Source organism: Mollisia scopiformis (genome assembly GCF_001500285.1).
Source record: "Mollisia scopiformis unplaced genomic scaffold LY89scaffold_19, whole genome shotgun sequence".
Lineage (NCBI taxonomy): Eukaryota > Fungi > Ascomycota > Leotiomycetes > Helotiales > Mollisiaceae > Mollisia > Mollisia scopiformis.
In genome coordinates this window covers 1,119,217-1,134,507 of record NW_017263599.1, presented here as the reverse complement: position 1 = coordinate 1,134,507, position 15,291 = coordinate 1,119,217, and the positions used below count along the sequence as shown (strand labels likewise).

Here is a 15,291-nt window from a genome sequence, read left to right as displayed (position 1 = left end):
GGTTATCATCTCAGGTAGTGGTCACTCTTCTTGCTTCTTGGTGGTGCGCAAATCTTTCACCATTCCTGTGCGACTGGTCTGCGTTCTGTCGACATTGTTGTCTTACTAGTGATCTCGTCCATGCCTTCGAGGGGCAAGGTCAACAGCGCCCGATGACCGATTCTTCGCCCCATCCCGTCAGTCGTCTGAAGTCCTCCGATTCTCATGAAGATTCAGTACGATTTTCAGTACTGCACACCGGCCATACAACTGAAAATCCCTGCTGTGTCGCAGTGCCTTCGAACCTAGCTCTGAACAACTCCATACTCGCCAATATTGCATCCGACCCTGTCCCCGTATTGAATCGCACTCGCTCCTCCTCGCCCATCCAATTGGTATCAATCGCCAAACCGCACCTCCTCTTTGGAAACATCAACATCTCCTGCAACAACTTATCATCCTTGTGATGTTTGTCCAGATACAAACAAATGGCCTTGCATTCGAGAACCGCACGCCGTTCAATCCACCAAACCGCTTTCCAGACCTTGGCGTACCAGTACGCGAGTAGTAAAAGCGCGCGAGCATCTCGAGCTCGAAGAAGTTTCTTGAAACCTTCATCCATGTGGCCGACGAACGCTAGGAAGCGAATGATACTCGCTCTCTCGCACGGGATGGGTAAGAGAGGCATCATGATATGAACGGAAGTATAATATGGGTTGACTCTTGCCGAAACCCAGTCATTGAGATCATACAGCTCGACGAACTGTGGCGGGATTCCCTCAATACCGTGGAGTGGGACTTTGAACGCTGGATGCGAGGTTTCGTAATCATGTTTCATGATGGAGAACCTTGAATCGGGTCTCAGCGGATTCGTGAGATTCCAGATCGCGGACTTGGATTCTGCGATGGATATCCATTCTAGGGGATCAGCATCTTCATTTACGGCCAGGGGCCAAGATTCTTCGGCGTCGGAAGCATCTGTGAGAGAAAAGGCGATGAGACCGAGAAGGGCGGCAGTGGCCCAGAGACCGTCGCGGTCTTGGAGCTGGATTGGTTCGGAGAGTTTGCGGTTGAAGAGGGCGGCGGCGCGAGAGAGGTGGAAGACTTCTGTGAGAGTTTGTTTGGAGTAAGGGTTGGGAGAGAGGTAGCGGTCGTGGATGACGGTCAGGACTTGGACTACGTGCATTAAGTATGGATGCTAGATATAAAATCATCAGTCTTAGCCTCAATCTCTGAACGAAGAAACGAAGGGAGTGTGGAAAAAGGGTAGACCATACCGCAAGTGCAAGATCCACGGTCAGATGAGCAAACAGCTTCCCTGCACTCTTCGTCCCAATCGTCCCTACAGTCCTATGCTGGAACCTGTCTAGGCGACTCAAACTCTCTGTATCAAGCTGGAAACTCGATAAATCGTCTCCGGTAATGATAGGTGGATACAAGGTCGTCGGGATTTTGATCCTGGGGCCAAGACCTTGGGATGGAGGTGTGGTGGGCGGAGTTAAGAGTGTTACTTGCTTGTCATAGGACGGTTGAAGGTCGGAGGCTTTAGAACCGGAGTCGTAGTTACAGTTTACCCCGAAAGAGACGCACTTCTCGCATTTGGGGCGGGTTTCATCACACTGATCGGTTGGTATACTTGTTGAATTTGAAGAGAGCTCGGGACTTACTTTGACTTTTCGAAGTTTGCCTAGAGATGGTCAACGATGTGCATATATCTATAGTCAAGTGTAGCTTACAATTCCGACATCCTCTTCGAGACTTGTGATGTGCTCGCCTCTTACGGACTGTTCCCTCTTTTGGAGCTGGCTTCTGCGGGCCTATGGTTTTTGATGGCATGGTTGAATCGCAGTGATAGCTTCTTCCAGCAGGATAAGACGAGACAGGAGTTCAAGAGAGTGGCTATGACCATAATCAGCCTCAATCATACATGAATGAATGCGAAGTGAGGAAAGAATGTCCGCAGATGAAATGGATGATGTTGATGGCTGGAGGCTCGGACCTAAGTGCGGGTCAATCAGTAGTCCCGATTGGAGTGGCTGCCCCACCATGAAAAAAGCGGCTAACCTCAACTCGTATTTGGTACAGAGCTAAGCCGCTTTTCGGACAGAGGATGACGCTTGGCCGTTTTCGGATAGGAGACACACTAACCCTTTGTCGGATTCACAACCTTCAAACTTTTCAAAAGTATATTTCATTCTCCGACTGCGTCTATGACGCTTCTACAAAACCTTTCTGTGTAGTGATAATGGAGATATCGGATTTATCTATGTTGCGCTGCCGATCCTGGGTTGTCCAAGAGAAAGGACGAGTCTGTCCAGCGCGTCCGAGAGCGATTTATGATGCCGCCAGTGTGGTATATAAGACAGAGACCAATGTTCTTCTTTGTGCTTTGAATTATCATCTTCCATCTTGATCTTCACTCGCATCTCTGACCATAAATTCCAAACCACTTATCAATATCCTCAACATGGCCACCACCAAATCTCAATCTCTGCCCGAAACCTGTCGTGCACTTGTGTGCCTGGAGAAGGGACATGTCGAAGTGCAGAGCGTCCCAACGCCAAATGCAGTACCGGGAAGCGTCGTCGTACGAATCATCAGCGCCGTTGTCGAGCCTGTAGCCAAGAGCATTTTCTCTGAGGGGCTTCCAGGACTGTGGTTCCCAACACCCTACATCCCAGGGACGCGAGCTATCGGACGTGTCGCAGCGATTGGATCCGACACCACTTCTCTCAAACTCGACCAATTCGTCATTCTAGATCCTCATATCAGAGGCCGTGATGATTCAAACGTGCAGCTTCTTTGGGGAGCAGGTGTTTTCGGAGGAAACCCTGCAGCTAATGCCTTGATGGAGGGGTCGTGGAGGAATGGCATGTATGCGGAATACGCACGAGCCCCTTTGGAGAATTGCTATGCTCTGAACGAGTCTATTCTCATGGGAAGTCCTTCTTCAGGTGGTCTTGGATATTCTGCAGCAGTCTTGGCGTCTGTTATGAGGTATGCTGTAGCTTACGGTGGACTTCGAAGCATCGACCTCAAAGCTGGAGAAACTATCATTATAGCTCCAGCCACTGGTATCTACACTGGTGCCGCTGTGGAGATTGCTTCGGCGATGGGTGCTCGAGTCATCGCCGCTAGTAGGAACATTGAGGCTCTGAACAAGCTCGCAGCTCTCGTTCCCAGGGTTCAAGTTCTGCAGTTGAAAGGGAAAGTAGAGGAAGATCTCGCTGGGCTGAAGAACTTCGGTGTGATTGACGCATACCTCGACATGTCGCCTTTTGCCGCGAATGAAAGTACCCACGTTCGCAGCTGCATGATGGCAGTGAGGCAATACGGCAGAGTTTCTCTGATGGGTGTTTCAATGAAGGACATTCCCATCCCGTACGTGGTGGCTGTTATGAACAATCTCACCATCCGCGGACAATATATGTACGAAAGAGAAGATGTCTTTAGTCTCATCAAGCTTGTCGAGGCTGGAGTTTTGAAGCTTGGGAATTCTGTTGGTCATGAAGTTGTTGCCGAGTTTGGTCTTGAGGATTATGAGAAGGCTTTCGATGTTGCTGAACAGCATACCGAGGCTGGAAAAATGGTTTTGTTGGACTTGTGAAAGGACTCTTTTATATATAATTGTTGATTTTCATCTCAATTTGGTTCCAGAAAGGTCACGTGTTCGCTTTTAAGACCGGTTACCCAGGTATCTGTAATGGGAAAGCAATCTATTGTAAAAGAATATGCTTGTTGGTTGCGATCCAACCACACTCATTAAGGGTGCTGAGCTGAATTAGGTAGATTCCCTGCAGTCTGGTCTCACGTGACTCGGTGGGGTTCGGCCAGGTAAGCATGAATTGAGGGGAAGGCTCTCTGGGTTTTGACTCTGTGACGTTTGCGCAACCGCCTCATTCGAAGTCGAAATGAACCCTGTGAGCATGACGAAATCTTGCAGTAAAATGAATTGATCGTTACATCATCCGGAGTAAAGCTCCGTGTACTCCAGTATTTATTTATTGAGCTGTTCCAGCGACTTTTGTCCTCAAAGTTTTCCTACATCTCACCATTAAAAATTCAATGAAGTCATCATGGAACGAAGAACAGAAGAACCACAGCGAACAGACAGTTCTCGCGCTGACTCCGAATGGAAAGCAGACCCTGGTTTGGGCAACCTTGTTCATGGATCAGATACCAAGGCATATTCCTAAGCATACCGGGATCAAAACATCCTTTACTGATATATACCATTCAGGGCTCAGATGTAGACAGATCGAAAAAGGCTGCTGAGATGCCGGAAGGTGACTTTGAAGACCATAGTGCGAGTGGTGGTGGTAGTCGGGGGGTAAAGGGCTGGACTGGAGATGGTAAGGGACCTTTGAATCCCTAAGCTGCTGCAGGGCTTCGGGAGGAAATAATTATCATTATAACTATTGATTTGTTAATGGATTCGTCTCTAAGTTCTCATCTTGCTCTCATTGCTTTTATGATTGCATAAGGTAACAGTTTAGGACCGCTGTGAGCATACCGAGGCTGGGAAAATGGTTCTCCTGAACTTGTGAGCGACCCGCGGATGTCGTCCTATCAAGTCTCGATCGCCTTATTTGACGGATCCGTGGCTTAAATACGTGTTATATTTGTTGCAATAATAGCTCAGTCGCAAGATTTCTTGCATTGATTGGAAATTCTGCACCGCTTTCCCCGCTGCTTCAAGTTTCATTCGTCACCTTTATTTTCAGCTTTAACTGTTGTGTAACTGTGATTCTCTGCATGCATGCTTTGGTTGGTGGTTATCGAGATCCTATCATTGGTCCAAATATGTGGCTTCCTGCAATTGTTGTGACTCAGCTGAATGAAATGAAGCCTGTTTTCCAAAGCAGTCTTTCCGCTGCTGTCGTATTATCTTCACTTTGGTAATAATCTGGTGTTTGATAATCTGCTGCCGTGATGTATGATACGTGGCTGAACGGCCATATCATCAGTGCTTAGTTCCATTTCATTATCATATATGCTTCATTTTTAACAACTACCAAATCCTAACGATTCCCCGCGACATTCCAGCATCATGATTCTCCGCAACATTAGTAACAGTAGTGCAAGGGCAGAACGAGCGAGGTACAAAGTGCACCATCTCAAAGAGGAGGTAGATTTTCGAAAAGTAAACTTGATAAAGAGCACTTTGATGAAGAGCGGCTTAGATGATTCACGAGCAAGGGCAGAACTAGCTGAAAGTAAAGAAGCACTAGCCCACGCGATACAACAGCTGGATACCGAACTTGAGCTGCTCTCTGTCTTAGACAACGCCTCAAAGGCTGTCAAAGTACTACTTACTGGCGTTGTGCAAGGGGATATGCCTGAACGTCCCGAGAATCTCTTCATCTTTGATTTGTCAATTTCGAGTCTACCGCTTGACAAAAGGTACAGAAGGAATGTTCGGTTTGATGGGAGATATGCTATAGAGAAGAAGATTCAGGTTTTCGGAAGGACATATCTTAGATGCTGTACTCTTCCGTCTTGCAGAGCATACCAAGGGTGCTGAAGTATACGTGCCGCTTCCATCTGGCAACTTGCAGATTCGCCAGAAGAGAACCTCATCCGCCGTGGCTTTCATTCTGAGCATACTAAATGTCTCCCGAGGCCATCCTCTACGATTTAAAGCTGCAATCCTAGTCAAACCCTACTTAGCAGACGGGGGGCATGAATCTCGAGGAATCAGAATACAACTAGAGGCGAATTTGATATCAAAAGGCGAGCGACGCCCGTTGGAAACACCTGAGGAGATTGATTGGGATGGACTCGAAGAACAAAGCTCGCATACTCCAGTATCGTGGGCTGCGGCCAACGGATGGATAGAGTACTTGAAGCAAAGCAAAAGCACGGGTCTTGACAAAGAAGACAAAATCGGAAGAACTCCGCTCTCATGGGCCGCGGGGAGCGGCCAGAAAGAGACCACTGAACTCCTACTCAATGAAGGAGGGACAGATATCAACAAAAGGGACAACGAAGGCAGAACACCACTATCATGGGCGGCTGAGAATGGCTGCGACGAGACTGTGATAATGCTTCTGGCAAAGAAAGCCGAGATTAATCCAGACCTTCCCGATAATAGAGATCGCACACCACTTTTTTTATGCGGCAGAAGCAGGTCACACTGATATCGTGCTGGCTTTAGTGAATGTAATTGGGAATTTTGATTTTTCTGATCGTGACGGCGAGACACCCTTGTCAAGAGCTGCACAAAACAAACATGTTGAAGTCATGCACATTCTGGTAGAGAAAAAACTGAACGAAGAGTCAGAAAACTCCAAGAAGTTTGAGAGATGGCAATTGTGGGCTCCGAGATACTTGAATAAAGCAGCAGAAAGAGGATGGGAAGCCTTGGCGCAGATACTAATCCGGCACAAGGTGGATGTTGAGAGTTTACATCGGAATGGTACTGGCGACTCACAAACGGCATTGTGCACAGCGGCAGAGAACGGACACGCGCAGGTCGCTGATGTTCTCCTGAAGGCTGGTGCAAAGCTGGACTTCCGGACCGAGAAAACCAAAGACAGTCCACTCACATTTGCGATTTGGGCGGGCAAAAGAGAGGTGGTAAAGCTGCTCTTAGACGTCGGTGCTAACTTCACCGAACCGAATGCTATGGCTAAGACACCCAAAAAGCTTGCAGAGGAAGGAGGTCATCGTGAGATCTTGCAGATGCTGGCCGAGAAGGAGAAGGATGGATTGCTTGCCGAAACGACGGAGAAATTGGATCATTCGGTTGATCAAGCTTTCGAGGCAGAGGTTGTTACTTTCACACGCAGTTCGGATGCCTATCAGCACAATGTCGAATCTATGTCAGTCTATGACCTTCTCGATAAGGTAAATCCTCTCGGTGTGGGTGAGCATAGGGATAGTGATGTATCACTGAGATGGTTTCACCTTCCAGCCAATAATGTGAGTATGGTGTTCAATTGTATCGGGAGGAAATATGTGAGCTGACGATGTGTTCAGATGAGATGGGTCGAGGTGACTGCGTTAATCAACTTCAAGAAATGGACATTATCTTACTTTGCTAGGTTCTTGTATCAAAGCTTTATGACAATTCGGCCCAAGCATACCGTTTTCTGAGTGGGGAGCGGTGGGTTGGTCGGCAGCATCATAGTCTCTCCGACATTCCCCACGCACGATTTATGCAACCACTCTGTCAAACCTTTCAGGCCCTCTCTAATCGTAAGATATATTTACTGTGTTCCTATCCTACCGAGTCTACACGAAGCTGACGCTTTCTCTGTCGATCAAGCGACCTCGGGCACTGCCACGATCCCGGTATTGAACGACCATTCTAGAGAATGTTTGGTTTTATTTGTATGAACACATTTTGTGATGATTGTATCTCCTTCTCACTTGACATAGATGCCGTTTCTCCATTGGGATACAGTAGATAATCAAAGCAACACGAGCATCAATCAACATCAGGGGAGCAACGACATTTCGGTTGATACTAAAGCGCAAAGTCTATTGAGAGCATACTTGCGAGACCCTCATCCATTGCACATCAGGCGCACTCTAGATCAATACTACTACTATGCAATGGAAAGTACTGAAGAACGAGATTCAGACCAAGTTGTCACCCGCTACCAAAAAAAGTATCATCTGGAACCAAAGGTGATAACGATGGTAGATCAGTTGTGGCTATGGGTCTTGGCTGGAGAAGGTGACCGTGCAGATACTGTCATTACTTGCTTTCCTCAGAGAGATAGGTCTTCCGGAGACCTAGATCGTTACGACTTCACTGACGTCTTGATCAACATCAAGCTACACTTGCTTAATGAGAAATCATCTTTCATGACAGGCTTTGAACTGGCAGGTATAATTGCTAGTCAATGTTCAAGGGCTTATTTGGACATCGCTAGATTGGATAAGACACCAGGGTTCTCGGAAATATACGAGACGGCGATTAGTGATGTGGTCAGTAGTGACATTACAACGATTCATTGTATCAATGCTTACGAGAAGAACAAAGATGCACGAAGAGTCGAAGCTTTTTGACGAGTTCAATGTCTTGACGAAAGCACCTGATGATGAAAATGATCTCACATAAAACATAGCTAGAGCTCTTGCTCAAAATTCTCTAGCTCCAGGTACACAGCCTCTGCCTCTTCTCGATCTTATCGGCCTGTGTCGAAAATTTCGCGACAGTCCTTTTCACATGCCACTTACAACAACTAGCATTGATATGTTAGATGACCCGATGGTAAATTATGGGAGGGATGATGTGATGCAGCTTATCAGGAAGATTGGACGTATTCAAGTCTTGGACATATCAAGGGAAGTTTCGAAATTGCGCGAGATTAAGGACATCGAAGATGAACTGACTATAATGTCAATACTGTTCGAGGACCAAAGGACGGTGCTGACCACCTTGGAAAGTGTCATACTATCCAAAGCTGCTATCCGGTCCAAAGTGGAGGCTCTCATGCAACAGAATGTGGACCTCGATGAGGACAAGCCCGACGAGAAGATCATCATCAGTGAGATGACGCCTGGTACCGAACTCGTTGATGATATTCAAGAAAACACAATTCCAGCAAATGAATCATTTACTGAGCAGAAGGAAGTGGACCGCGGGCCAATGGAAGTCTCTAATGGAGGAATGTCAAGCACCCATGAGAAATATCCTGACCCAGAGTCTTCGAGCATTTCAAATACTCCACAGCCAAGCATCCTAGAGATAAAAGGCAAAGGAGTGTTAAAAGTGTCAGACAAAATTACCGAGTTGAACATGGAAGCGCACGAGAACCATCGTTCGACTAAACATTATCTGGATCAGGTGGCAAGTAAGCTCTTGGAAACGTGGAGTAATTCCAAACAGCGCAACCTGCCTCTTGCTATTGTTCAAAGAAGCATCGACGAAGTTGGGAGTATGTTTCAGCGTGCTAAGAAAGCCAATGAAGCCGTAAGCTGTTTCTCATGCTAAAGGCCTAATACTTATTCTTGTAGCTCGACTTTCTTGTAGATCTCAAGCAGAAACAAAGTAGCGTGTTGGATGCTCGTTCCGCGAGGATACAAACGGAAGGATCGCTCAAGATGACACAGAAATTGGTTGAATTGACAGGTGTGACGGTCGAGATAAACAAAGAGAACGAGAGGCAGGGCAAAACTCTAATGGTATTCACGATCGTTACAATCATTTTTGTAGGCCTCCACTGGGCTTTCTAGTCTAAGAACTTCTGATTGACTCGTGCAGCTGCCTTTGTCTTTTATGGCCGCTTTCTTCGCGATCAACATCGCCGCTTTCCACCGCGATGACAAGGATTTCCTCAGCCTAGGATATGTGTCCAAGATTATGTGTATGTATCATAGTGATCTGATACTAGTTACAGTGCTAACCCTCGATACCCTAGTCCCAATCTCAGCTATGATCACTGCTGTACTCATTTACATTGCGTTCAGAGTCGACCAGTTGAATAAAGTTTGGCCGTGGATGAAAAGGACAGGGTCTAACTGTTGGTCAAAACTTATTACTCAACTTCGTCAATTGTGGAATGGGGGAGAAGACAGTGCAGTTTGAAATTGCGGGTGTTTTGGCCTCACTCATGAACAATATTTCTTACTTCAATTTATCTTCATAGTTGCAATAATGAACGTTTCCATCTCGTCCTCTATACACAAATGCTCTCCTACCTATCGTCACGTAGAATCAACTAGTGCAAACTGCTATGGAATTGGCCATTGCCTTCTCCCTATCTGGCAATGTTTTCTTCTCGGTCCACAAGTTTGATCTATTTCCACCGCCTTAGCTTAAATTGCCAAGAGGTCAAAGCTAGCACTCGAATTACACACTCTGGGTCTTTCCACTTCTGAGGATGGTCTTCACTAAACCTATTTAACTGACTAGTTTTCCAAAGATGAATTATCTCCAGTATTCGAACAATTGGGAAGAGAGGACTGCTTTGTTGCGGAATATATGCTTGTTCCAGTCTCAACCTACAAGTACATTCCTATTTCAATTTGATTGTGACGAAGTGTTTACTAAGCATCTAATCGCCCAATGTGACATTCCCATTCTGGAAAAAGCCTCGGCGTACCGGTAGAATATTCCGGCACAGCAAGCTGGCTGCACACGCGGCAAGGTCATTGAGTGGTAAGCCCGGGATTTACCCAGAGCTCGTTGGCCACACAGGGTTACATGGAGTTATCGCTGTGCCCCACTTCTCTACACCCTCTCGTGTGCGCGATTCTGGAAAGCTTCTATAGGGTTAACTTGATATCTTCGTGACAAATTTCAGAGCTGTTTGTCTCGGTTTGCTACCATCCCCGCGAATCGACAGAGGATACAGGGGTAAAAGCTTGTGTTGAGTAGCACCCAGTTTCCCGGTGATTTTGGTAGGGAGGATCGAATCAACCGTGAAGAAGCAGGCGCAATATTGATATATCCCTCTCTCCCCCACCTTTCTTGACCGCTCTCCACGATTTGCTGTCAGGAAAACAGAACAGCACCGTCGCACCCAAAATGGCAGAGAAGTCTGAGCAACAAGAGTTCGAACATGGCATTGATGAGAAACACATAGGAGTCGCGCCATCTCCCGACTTGGAAGATAAAGATGGCCTTCGCACAGTGGATGCAGGACTTTCTGCCGACCAGGCCTTGGCTCTGGCCGAAGAACAAGAGACAAGAAGAGTGCTTAGGAAAATTGACTTGCGCCTGGTCCCGCTACTCAGCTTCTTGTATCTGTAAGCTTTTCCCTTGCGCCTCGAATTTGGCCTGACAGAAGGAAATAGAATTGCATATGTCGATCGAAGCAACATCGGAAATGCCAAGATTGCTGGCATGGCCACCGATCTCAACTTGATCAAGATGCGATACAACACGGCTTTAACGGTATTCTTCGTTCCATACTCTCTTTTTGAGGTCCCTAGCAACATCGTCCTGAAGATTCTTCGCCCATCGATCTGGATTTCTATTCTTTGCTTTGCCTGGGGTTTGGTGATGACTTTGATGGGCGTCGTATCGACATACCATGGACTTATCGTTGCTCGATTCTTCCTTGGCGTTGCTGAGGCAGGTTTCTTTCCAGCTGCAACGTACCTGCTCACAATTTGTAAGCTACTTCCGTATATACTCTATTCTTTACTGACCTTAGCATCTCAGGGTACAAACGCTACGAAGTTCAACGACGTATGGCGATCTTCTACGCAGCCGCCTCTCTCTCAGGTGCTTTCTCCGGCCTCCTGGCCTACGCCATCGAGAAGATGAACGGCATCGCTGGACTGGCGGGTTGGAAGTGGATCTTCATCCTCGAAGGTCTCGTTCCAGTCGTCGTCTCCTTCTTCCTCTACTTCCTGCTACCCGACCGACCCGAGACAGCCAAGTTCCTGACGAAAGAAGAACGGGAATTCGTCATAAACCGAATCGCACTACAAACAGGCTCAGGTCAGGGCCGTGTTACAAATGCCGATAAAATCAGCTGGCAAAGCATCAAGGTTGGCTTCGCTGACTGGAAGGTCTGGATGGCCATCGTTCCGTTCTGGGCCTGTAGTATTGGCACCTACGGCTTCACGGCGACGGTACCATCTGTATTGGAGGAGATGGGGTACAAAACCGCGGACGCACAGCTGCTGACGATTCCCATTTACGTGTTTGCTTTGATCGCAACAGTCGTCGTGGCGTTTTTATCTGATTATTATCAGCAGCGTACACCGTTCATCATGGCTGGATTTACAATTGCCGTGGTGGGCTTCATTGCTGAACTTGCAATTCCACATCCCAAATACCCGGGTGTCACTTACTTCTTTCTGTTCCTCGTTGCTGCTGGGTTATATTGTCCATTCACATGTGTCGTCACTCTTGTCGGGAACAACCTCGCCCCAAGCTCTAAGCGGGCAGTTGGAATGGCACTGATGATCTCCGTTGGCAACATGGGTGGTATTTGCGGAAGCAATATATACTTCGCGGCTGAAGAGCCCAAGTACCCGGCTGGGTTTGGAACAAGTTTGGGAATTTGCGCAGCCGGTATCGTTGCCGCATGGATTTTGCGGAAGGCATACCAGCGAGAGAATCGGAAGCGAGATGAGCTGCTGGCAAGAGATGGTGAGGATGCTATTAAAGCAAGATACACCGAGCAAGAGCTGTTGGAGCTGGGCGACTTGAGCCCGTTTTATCGCTACACAACCTAAATTGCAGATTGAAGGGACGTGCAAGATGGGAGATAATGGCACTGCAGCAAGATTGGAGGACATATAGCCGAGATTGATCAGAATGAAAGTCAATATTCTTCTTTGAATGAGATTGAAGCAGGTTGGGAATTCTTTTGTTCTGGAAACCAGCAATTAGTTCTCTCGGGGTACACTTGTGCTGAGATCTAGGATCGTTTGGGCCAGTAAAGCGAGTTGGGTGATGGAAAATAAATCAACCTCGGCCTTTCATTTAATTCCTGTGGCCTCTTGGCGCTTTCCCCCACTTCAAACGTCCCTTGCTTCTCGAATGCATGCATGCATACTGCATTGCGGGGTAGTTTTCGAAGGATTGCTCACGCATGGATTTTGCGAATGCGTTCCAATTAAAATGTTTCGTGACATGTGAGTGGGTTGAGCGAGGAAACTCTTCGGCGCAAACTCGGGTTCAAAAGTCTATTCTCATCTCCAGATGCTTGGCAACCTTTTCTCTTTGGCTGTCCTAGTGCAGGGGCATGTGTAATTGGAATCACAATGGTTGGGTTCATCGAACGTACGGCAACTGACGGGGAGTAGCATGCATTTTGGAGTACTGTTTCCTCCAATTTTATCAGGCCCACCACTATCCAAGAGCGAATCACCCCCGCCTAGTCTTTATCTTCCATGAAAATCGGCCTCAGCTCAAGCTTGAGCTTTCCTCTGGTCTACCATGCTTCTATCCAAAAGTAAATCCAGTATTCTTCCAACATGTGGGAGCGGTAGTTGAACGAAATCCGAACCGTCTAGCTTCTGTCTTGGCTGGATCTTCACACGTGTTCTGGCTCTTTCTTGGAAGGTTTGCCTTGTACCAGACCTCTGATACCCATAATGATACGTTTGAAGCCCATCCAAGGTGTATTGATAGGACTCTCGCCTCCTAGATATCAGATGAGACGCTTTGCCAATAATGAAGAAGAACTTACCCGTGAACAGGAACATGTCATACAGCCAGCCACCAAATAGACATCCAAAGAACGGCGCGACCATTGGAACCCAGAAGTAGTAGTTGCCAGCTTTCCAGACGTTTGGTCCATAGCCGAGACAGTAAGACATCAACCGTGGACCTAAACTCCTTAGCTTATGATCAAATACGTTCAAAGAAAGTGATGCGCCTACCGAAGTCTCTGGCAAGGTTGATGGCATATCCAGTTTCCCATCCAAAGCAAGCACCAATGCCAAATATAACGAAAAACAGTCCAAGTGGCGTCAGGTTTCCAGCTCCGAGGTTGCCGCTGTCTTGTAGAGAATAAATGCAGAACATCAAAATGGTGGAAGCGATGAATTCGGAAAAGAATTGTCCAGTTTTAGTCATGAAATCGGCGGGGTAGGTACAGAAGATGCCAGCTGTTGAGTGATTGCTGTAACCTGGGACAGTTCGGATGTGGGTGCCTCCTTCGTAGACATCGATCGCAGATTTATAGTTTGCTAGAAGCAAATATGATTAGCCGGTAATGATTCTTCAGGAGGAAAACCACTGAGGTAATATCCGTGGCCTGAGTTCCGGAGACTAACCATAAACTACTCCTGAGGCAATAAAGGCGCCGAGAACCTGTGCGACGAAGTAGATTGGAAACTTCCTCCAGGGATGCTTTCGGTAAACACTGACGAGGGTCAGTTCATGAGTACAATTTCCGAAGTAGGGAGCGTAGAACTGGAGGGAACTCACCAGTTCGCGAACGTAACTGCTGGATTGATGTGCGCTCCGCTGATCTACTCTCGGTTAATGACGTTTGGCTCGTGACGAGGCGGGGAGAACTAACCCCAGACGCATAGACCCCCAACATCACACCGATACTATCTCAAATTTCAGCTTGGTAAATCGCACGGTTGTGAGATGCCATACCCCCAACCCCATGATATTGATTGGTAAGATCCCTTCTCGCCATCGCTGAGAACGACTTGAGCAACGACTCTGAAGCCTGGTTAGATATGCTGCTGCCATGTCTGAAATCCAAACATCTCTTACCCGTCGCCGAATAAAATAAGAATAAAGACACCGAAGAACTCAGATAAAGGTTCGCGCAGTAGGTGTCTGGTTCGACTCCACCACAACGTAGGATGAGACTGCACAGCATCCTCTTGAGGTATCTTGTGGTCTATGCCTGGGCCATGTTCTTCATAAGCATGCTCTGAGCCGGATGAGCTGCCTTCTGCTTGAGGTTGGATGAGGTGTTTCGCGTGTTCATCGTGGGAGAACGTTGGGCTTGATACCGAGGTCGGACTTGGCAATGGTAAGACCTTTTCTGAAGACATTCTCAGGCGGTATTCAGAAGAACAAAGAGGTGATGAATGGAGTAGAAAGAAGAAGGATAGCAATGATAGTGTTAGAATGGTGTCAAAATCAGACTGCTTTAGACTCCCTCTGGAGCTATATACGAGATCGACATAGGATACACAAGTCTCTGCACATAGACCAACGGCTCTACTGGTTCGTGTGAGGGAAGGCACACCTTCCTTCAAGCGTCAGTAATCCCGAGATTCTGTTAAGCTTGCGTCAAAATCTGGCCATCAGGCTCACTTAGCGGAACATCCTGGCCAGTTCTCTTCTGACAAGGCTTGGTGCCAGGATCAACGGAAATGGACACAATTGGGCCATATCAACAAGTAGAGCGACTGATAAGCGTGAACTATGACTCGAGGAGGCGTTTGAGGGGTACTCATCAACGCCATACTGCTCATCCAATTAATGGTCTCGACTAACGATCCCATCCTGTCTATCGTCGCGGAACGACTTGAACTTTCCTATCAGTCCAAACGAGAACGACTACAACTCTGACGACGCCAATTCAGTCACTGTGGTACTTTCGTATCATCAAATTTATGTCCAGGACTCTCATCCTCTTCCCGACTTGCAGTGCACTTCATGCCGAGGTAAGTAATGGCATCATTCTTGGAGCACTGCTTCCGACTTATCCAAGTACTTTGGCCGTAACGCATTATGCATTATTACTATGACCCAAGTTCGACGCGCACACGTTCCGCTCCTCCAATTGGTAGGTCAGCCAAATCTGTTGGTCTTGTCAAGCTCGATATCGACCGAGGCCAGAGGAGGATTGGAGTGCCGCACTAAGCCAGCACCGTTGTTTCCGGCAGACTAAACGTTACGAGCAATCCTGCCAAGAGGTGACC

General features: G+C 47.4%; 9 protein-coding genes across 9 annotated transcripts; 7 read left to right on the top strand and 2 right to left on the bottom strand.

The window, feature by feature from the left end:
* Nucleotides 1–8: 8 nt before the first annotated feature.
* On the bottom strand, nucleotides 9–2,205 carry LY89DRAFT_160287 (uncharacterized protein). The gene is made up of 5 exons (XM_018205495.1): nucleotides 2,128–2,205; nucleotides 1,716–1,978; nucleotides 1,647–1,666; nucleotides 1,257–1,598; nucleotides 9–1,177 (listed from the first exon to the last, which is right to left on the bottom strand). Exons 2-5 carry the CDS (start codon nucleotides 1,813–1,815, stop codon nucleotides 203–205), a joined length of 1,437 nt encoding a protein of 478 aa, XP_018067940.1. The 5' UTR covers nucleotides 1,816–1,978; nucleotides 2,128–2,205; the 3' UTR covers nucleotides 9–202.
* Nucleotides 2,171–3,590, top strand: LY89DRAFT_687622 (GroES-like protein). The gene has a single exon (XM_018215541.1). The coding sequence runs from the start codon at nucleotides 2,447–2,449 to the stop codon at nucleotides 3,584–3,586; it is 1,140 nt and encodes a 379-aa protein (XP_018067939.1). The 5' UTR covers nucleotides 2,171–2,446; the 3' UTR covers nucleotides 3,587–3,590.
* A 280-nt stretch (nucleotides 3,591–3,870) lies between these two features.
* LY89DRAFT_687621 (uncharacterized protein) lies at nucleotides 3,871–4,426 on the top strand. Its single transcript, XM_018215540.1, has 2 exons — nucleotides 3,871–4,163; nucleotides 4,220–4,426. The coding sequence occupies exons 1-2, from the start codon at nucleotides 4,056–4,058 to the stop codon at nucleotides 4,352–4,354; spliced, it is 243 nt and encodes an 80-aa protein (XP_018067938.1). The 5' UTR covers nucleotides 3,871–4,055; the 3' UTR covers nucleotides 4,355–4,426.
* Nucleotides 4,427–4,860: 434 nt separating this feature from the next.
* LY89DRAFT_160236 (uncharacterized protein) lies at nucleotides 4,861–5,590 on the top strand. Its single transcript, XM_018205494.1, has one exon. It carries the CDS (start codon nucleotides 5,030–5,032, stop codon nucleotides 5,501–5,503), a length of 474 nt encoding a protein of 157 aa, XP_018067937.1. The 5' UTR covers nucleotides 4,861–5,029; the 3' UTR covers nucleotides 5,504–5,590.
* Nucleotides 5,591–5,780: 190 nt separating this feature from the next.
* LY89DRAFT_535370 (ankyrin) lies at nucleotides 5,781–6,032 on the top strand (the record flags this gene model as incomplete). Its single annotated transcript, XM_018208094.1, has 1 exon — nucleotides 5,781–6,032. A coding segment is annotated over one exon (252 nt), but the record flags the coding sequence as incomplete, so codon positions are not given.
* LY89DRAFT_754448 (uncharacterized protein) lies at nucleotides 5,781–8,078 on the top strand. The gene is made up of 5 exons (XM_018221325.1): nucleotides 5,781–6,903; nucleotides 6,961–6,975; nucleotides 7,026–7,179; nucleotides 7,250–7,314; nucleotides 7,363–8,078. The coding sequence occupies exons 1-5, from the start codon at nucleotides 6,223–6,225 to the stop codon at nucleotides 7,996–7,998; spliced, it is 1,551 nt and encodes a 516-aa protein (XP_018067935.1). The 5' UTR covers nucleotides 5,781–6,222; the 3' UTR covers nucleotides 7,999–8,078.
* Nucleotides 8,079–8,158: 80 nt separating this feature from the next.
* Nucleotides 8,159–9,520, top strand: LY89DRAFT_737554 (uncharacterized protein; the record flags this gene model as incomplete). The annotated part of the gene is made up of 4 exons (XM_018220273.1): nucleotides 8,159–8,905; nucleotides 8,950–9,144; nucleotides 9,197–9,299; nucleotides 9,354–9,520. The coding sequence occupies 4 exons, from the start codon at nucleotides 8,159–8,161 to the stop codon at nucleotides 9,518–9,520; spliced, it is 1,212 nt and encodes a 403-aa protein (XP_018067934.1).
* A 700-nt stretch (nucleotides 9,521–10,220) lies between these two features.
* On the top strand, nucleotides 10,221–12,344 carry LY89DRAFT_651823 (MFS general substrate transporter). Its single transcript, XM_018212183.1, has 3 exons — nucleotides 10,221–10,683; nucleotides 10,732–11,051; nucleotides 11,102–12,344. Exons 1-3 carry the CDS (start codon nucleotides 10,463–10,465, stop codon nucleotides 12,124–12,126), a joined length of 1,566 nt encoding a protein of 521 aa, XP_018067933.1. The 5' UTR covers nucleotides 10,221–10,462; the 3' UTR covers nucleotides 12,127–12,344.
* A 585-nt stretch (nucleotides 12,345–12,929) lies between these two features.
* LY89DRAFT_709281 (aquaporin-like protein 3) lies at nucleotides 12,930–14,415 on the bottom strand (the record flags this gene model as incomplete). The annotated part of the gene is made up of 9 exons (XM_018217748.1): nucleotides 12,930–13,039; nucleotides 13,086–13,226; nucleotides 13,279–13,587; nucleotides 13,675–13,763; nucleotides 13,829–13,872; nucleotides 13,923–13,956; nucleotides 14,006–14,074; nucleotides 14,129–14,305; nucleotides 14,360–14,415. The coding sequence occupies 9 exons, from the start codon at nucleotides 14,413–14,415 to the stop codon at nucleotides 12,930–12,932; spliced, it is 1,029 nt and encodes a 342-aa protein (XP_018067932.1).
* Nucleotides 14,416–15,291: the final 876 nt, after the last annotated feature.

Coding starts and splice junctions, on each gene's coding strand:
- LY89DRAFT_687621 (XM_018215540.1), top strand. CDS start 4,056: ATGGAACGAAGAACAGAAGAACCACAGCGAACAGACAGTTCTCGCGCT. Junction 4,164..4,219: donor TTCATGGATCAGATACCAAG/GCATATTCCTAA, acceptor TATACCATTCAG/GGCTCAGATGTAGACAGATC.
- LY89DRAFT_160287 (XM_018205495.1), bottom strand. CDS start 1,815: ATGCCATCAAAAACCATAGGCCCGCAGAAGCCAGCTCCAAAAGAGGGA. Junction 1,667..1,715: donor TCGAAGAGGATGTCGGAATT/GTAAGCTACACT, acceptor GACCATCTCTAG/GCAAACTTCGAAAAGTCAAA. Junction 1,599..1,646: donor GCAAACTTCGAAAAGTCAAA/GTAAGTCCCGAG, acceptor CCAACCGATCAG/TGTGATGAAACCCGCCCCAA.
- LY89DRAFT_651823 (XM_018212183.1), top strand. CDS start 10,463: ATGGCAGAGAAGTCTGAGCAACAAGAGTTCGAACATGGCATTGATGAG. Junction 10,684..10,731: donor CTACTCAGCTTCTTGTATCT/GTAAGCTTTTCC, acceptor AGAAGGAAATAG/AATTGCATATGTCGATCGAA. Junction 11,052..11,101: donor AACGTACCTGCTCACAATTT/GTAAGCTACTTC, acceptor TTAGCATCTCAG/GGTACAAACGCTACGAAGTT.
- LY89DRAFT_160236 (XM_018205494.1), top strand. CDS start 5,030: ATGATTCTCCGCAACATTAGTAACAGTAGTGCAAGGGCAGAACGAGCG.
- LY89DRAFT_754448 (XM_018221325.1), top strand. CDS start 6,223: ATGCACATTCTGGTAGAGAAAAAACTGAACGAAGAGTCAGAAAACTCC. Junction 7,180..7,249: donor CTTTCAGGCCCTCTCTAATC/GTAAGATATATT, acceptor CTGTCGATCAAG/CGACCTCGGGCACTGCCACG. Junction 7,315..7,362: donor GAGAATGTTTGGTTTTATTT/GTATGAACACAT, acceptor CACTTGACATAG/ATGCCGTTTCTCCATTGGGA.
- LY89DRAFT_687622 (XM_018215541.1), top strand. CDS start 2,447: ATGGCCACCACCAAATCTCAATCTCTGCCCGAAACCTGTCGTGCACTT.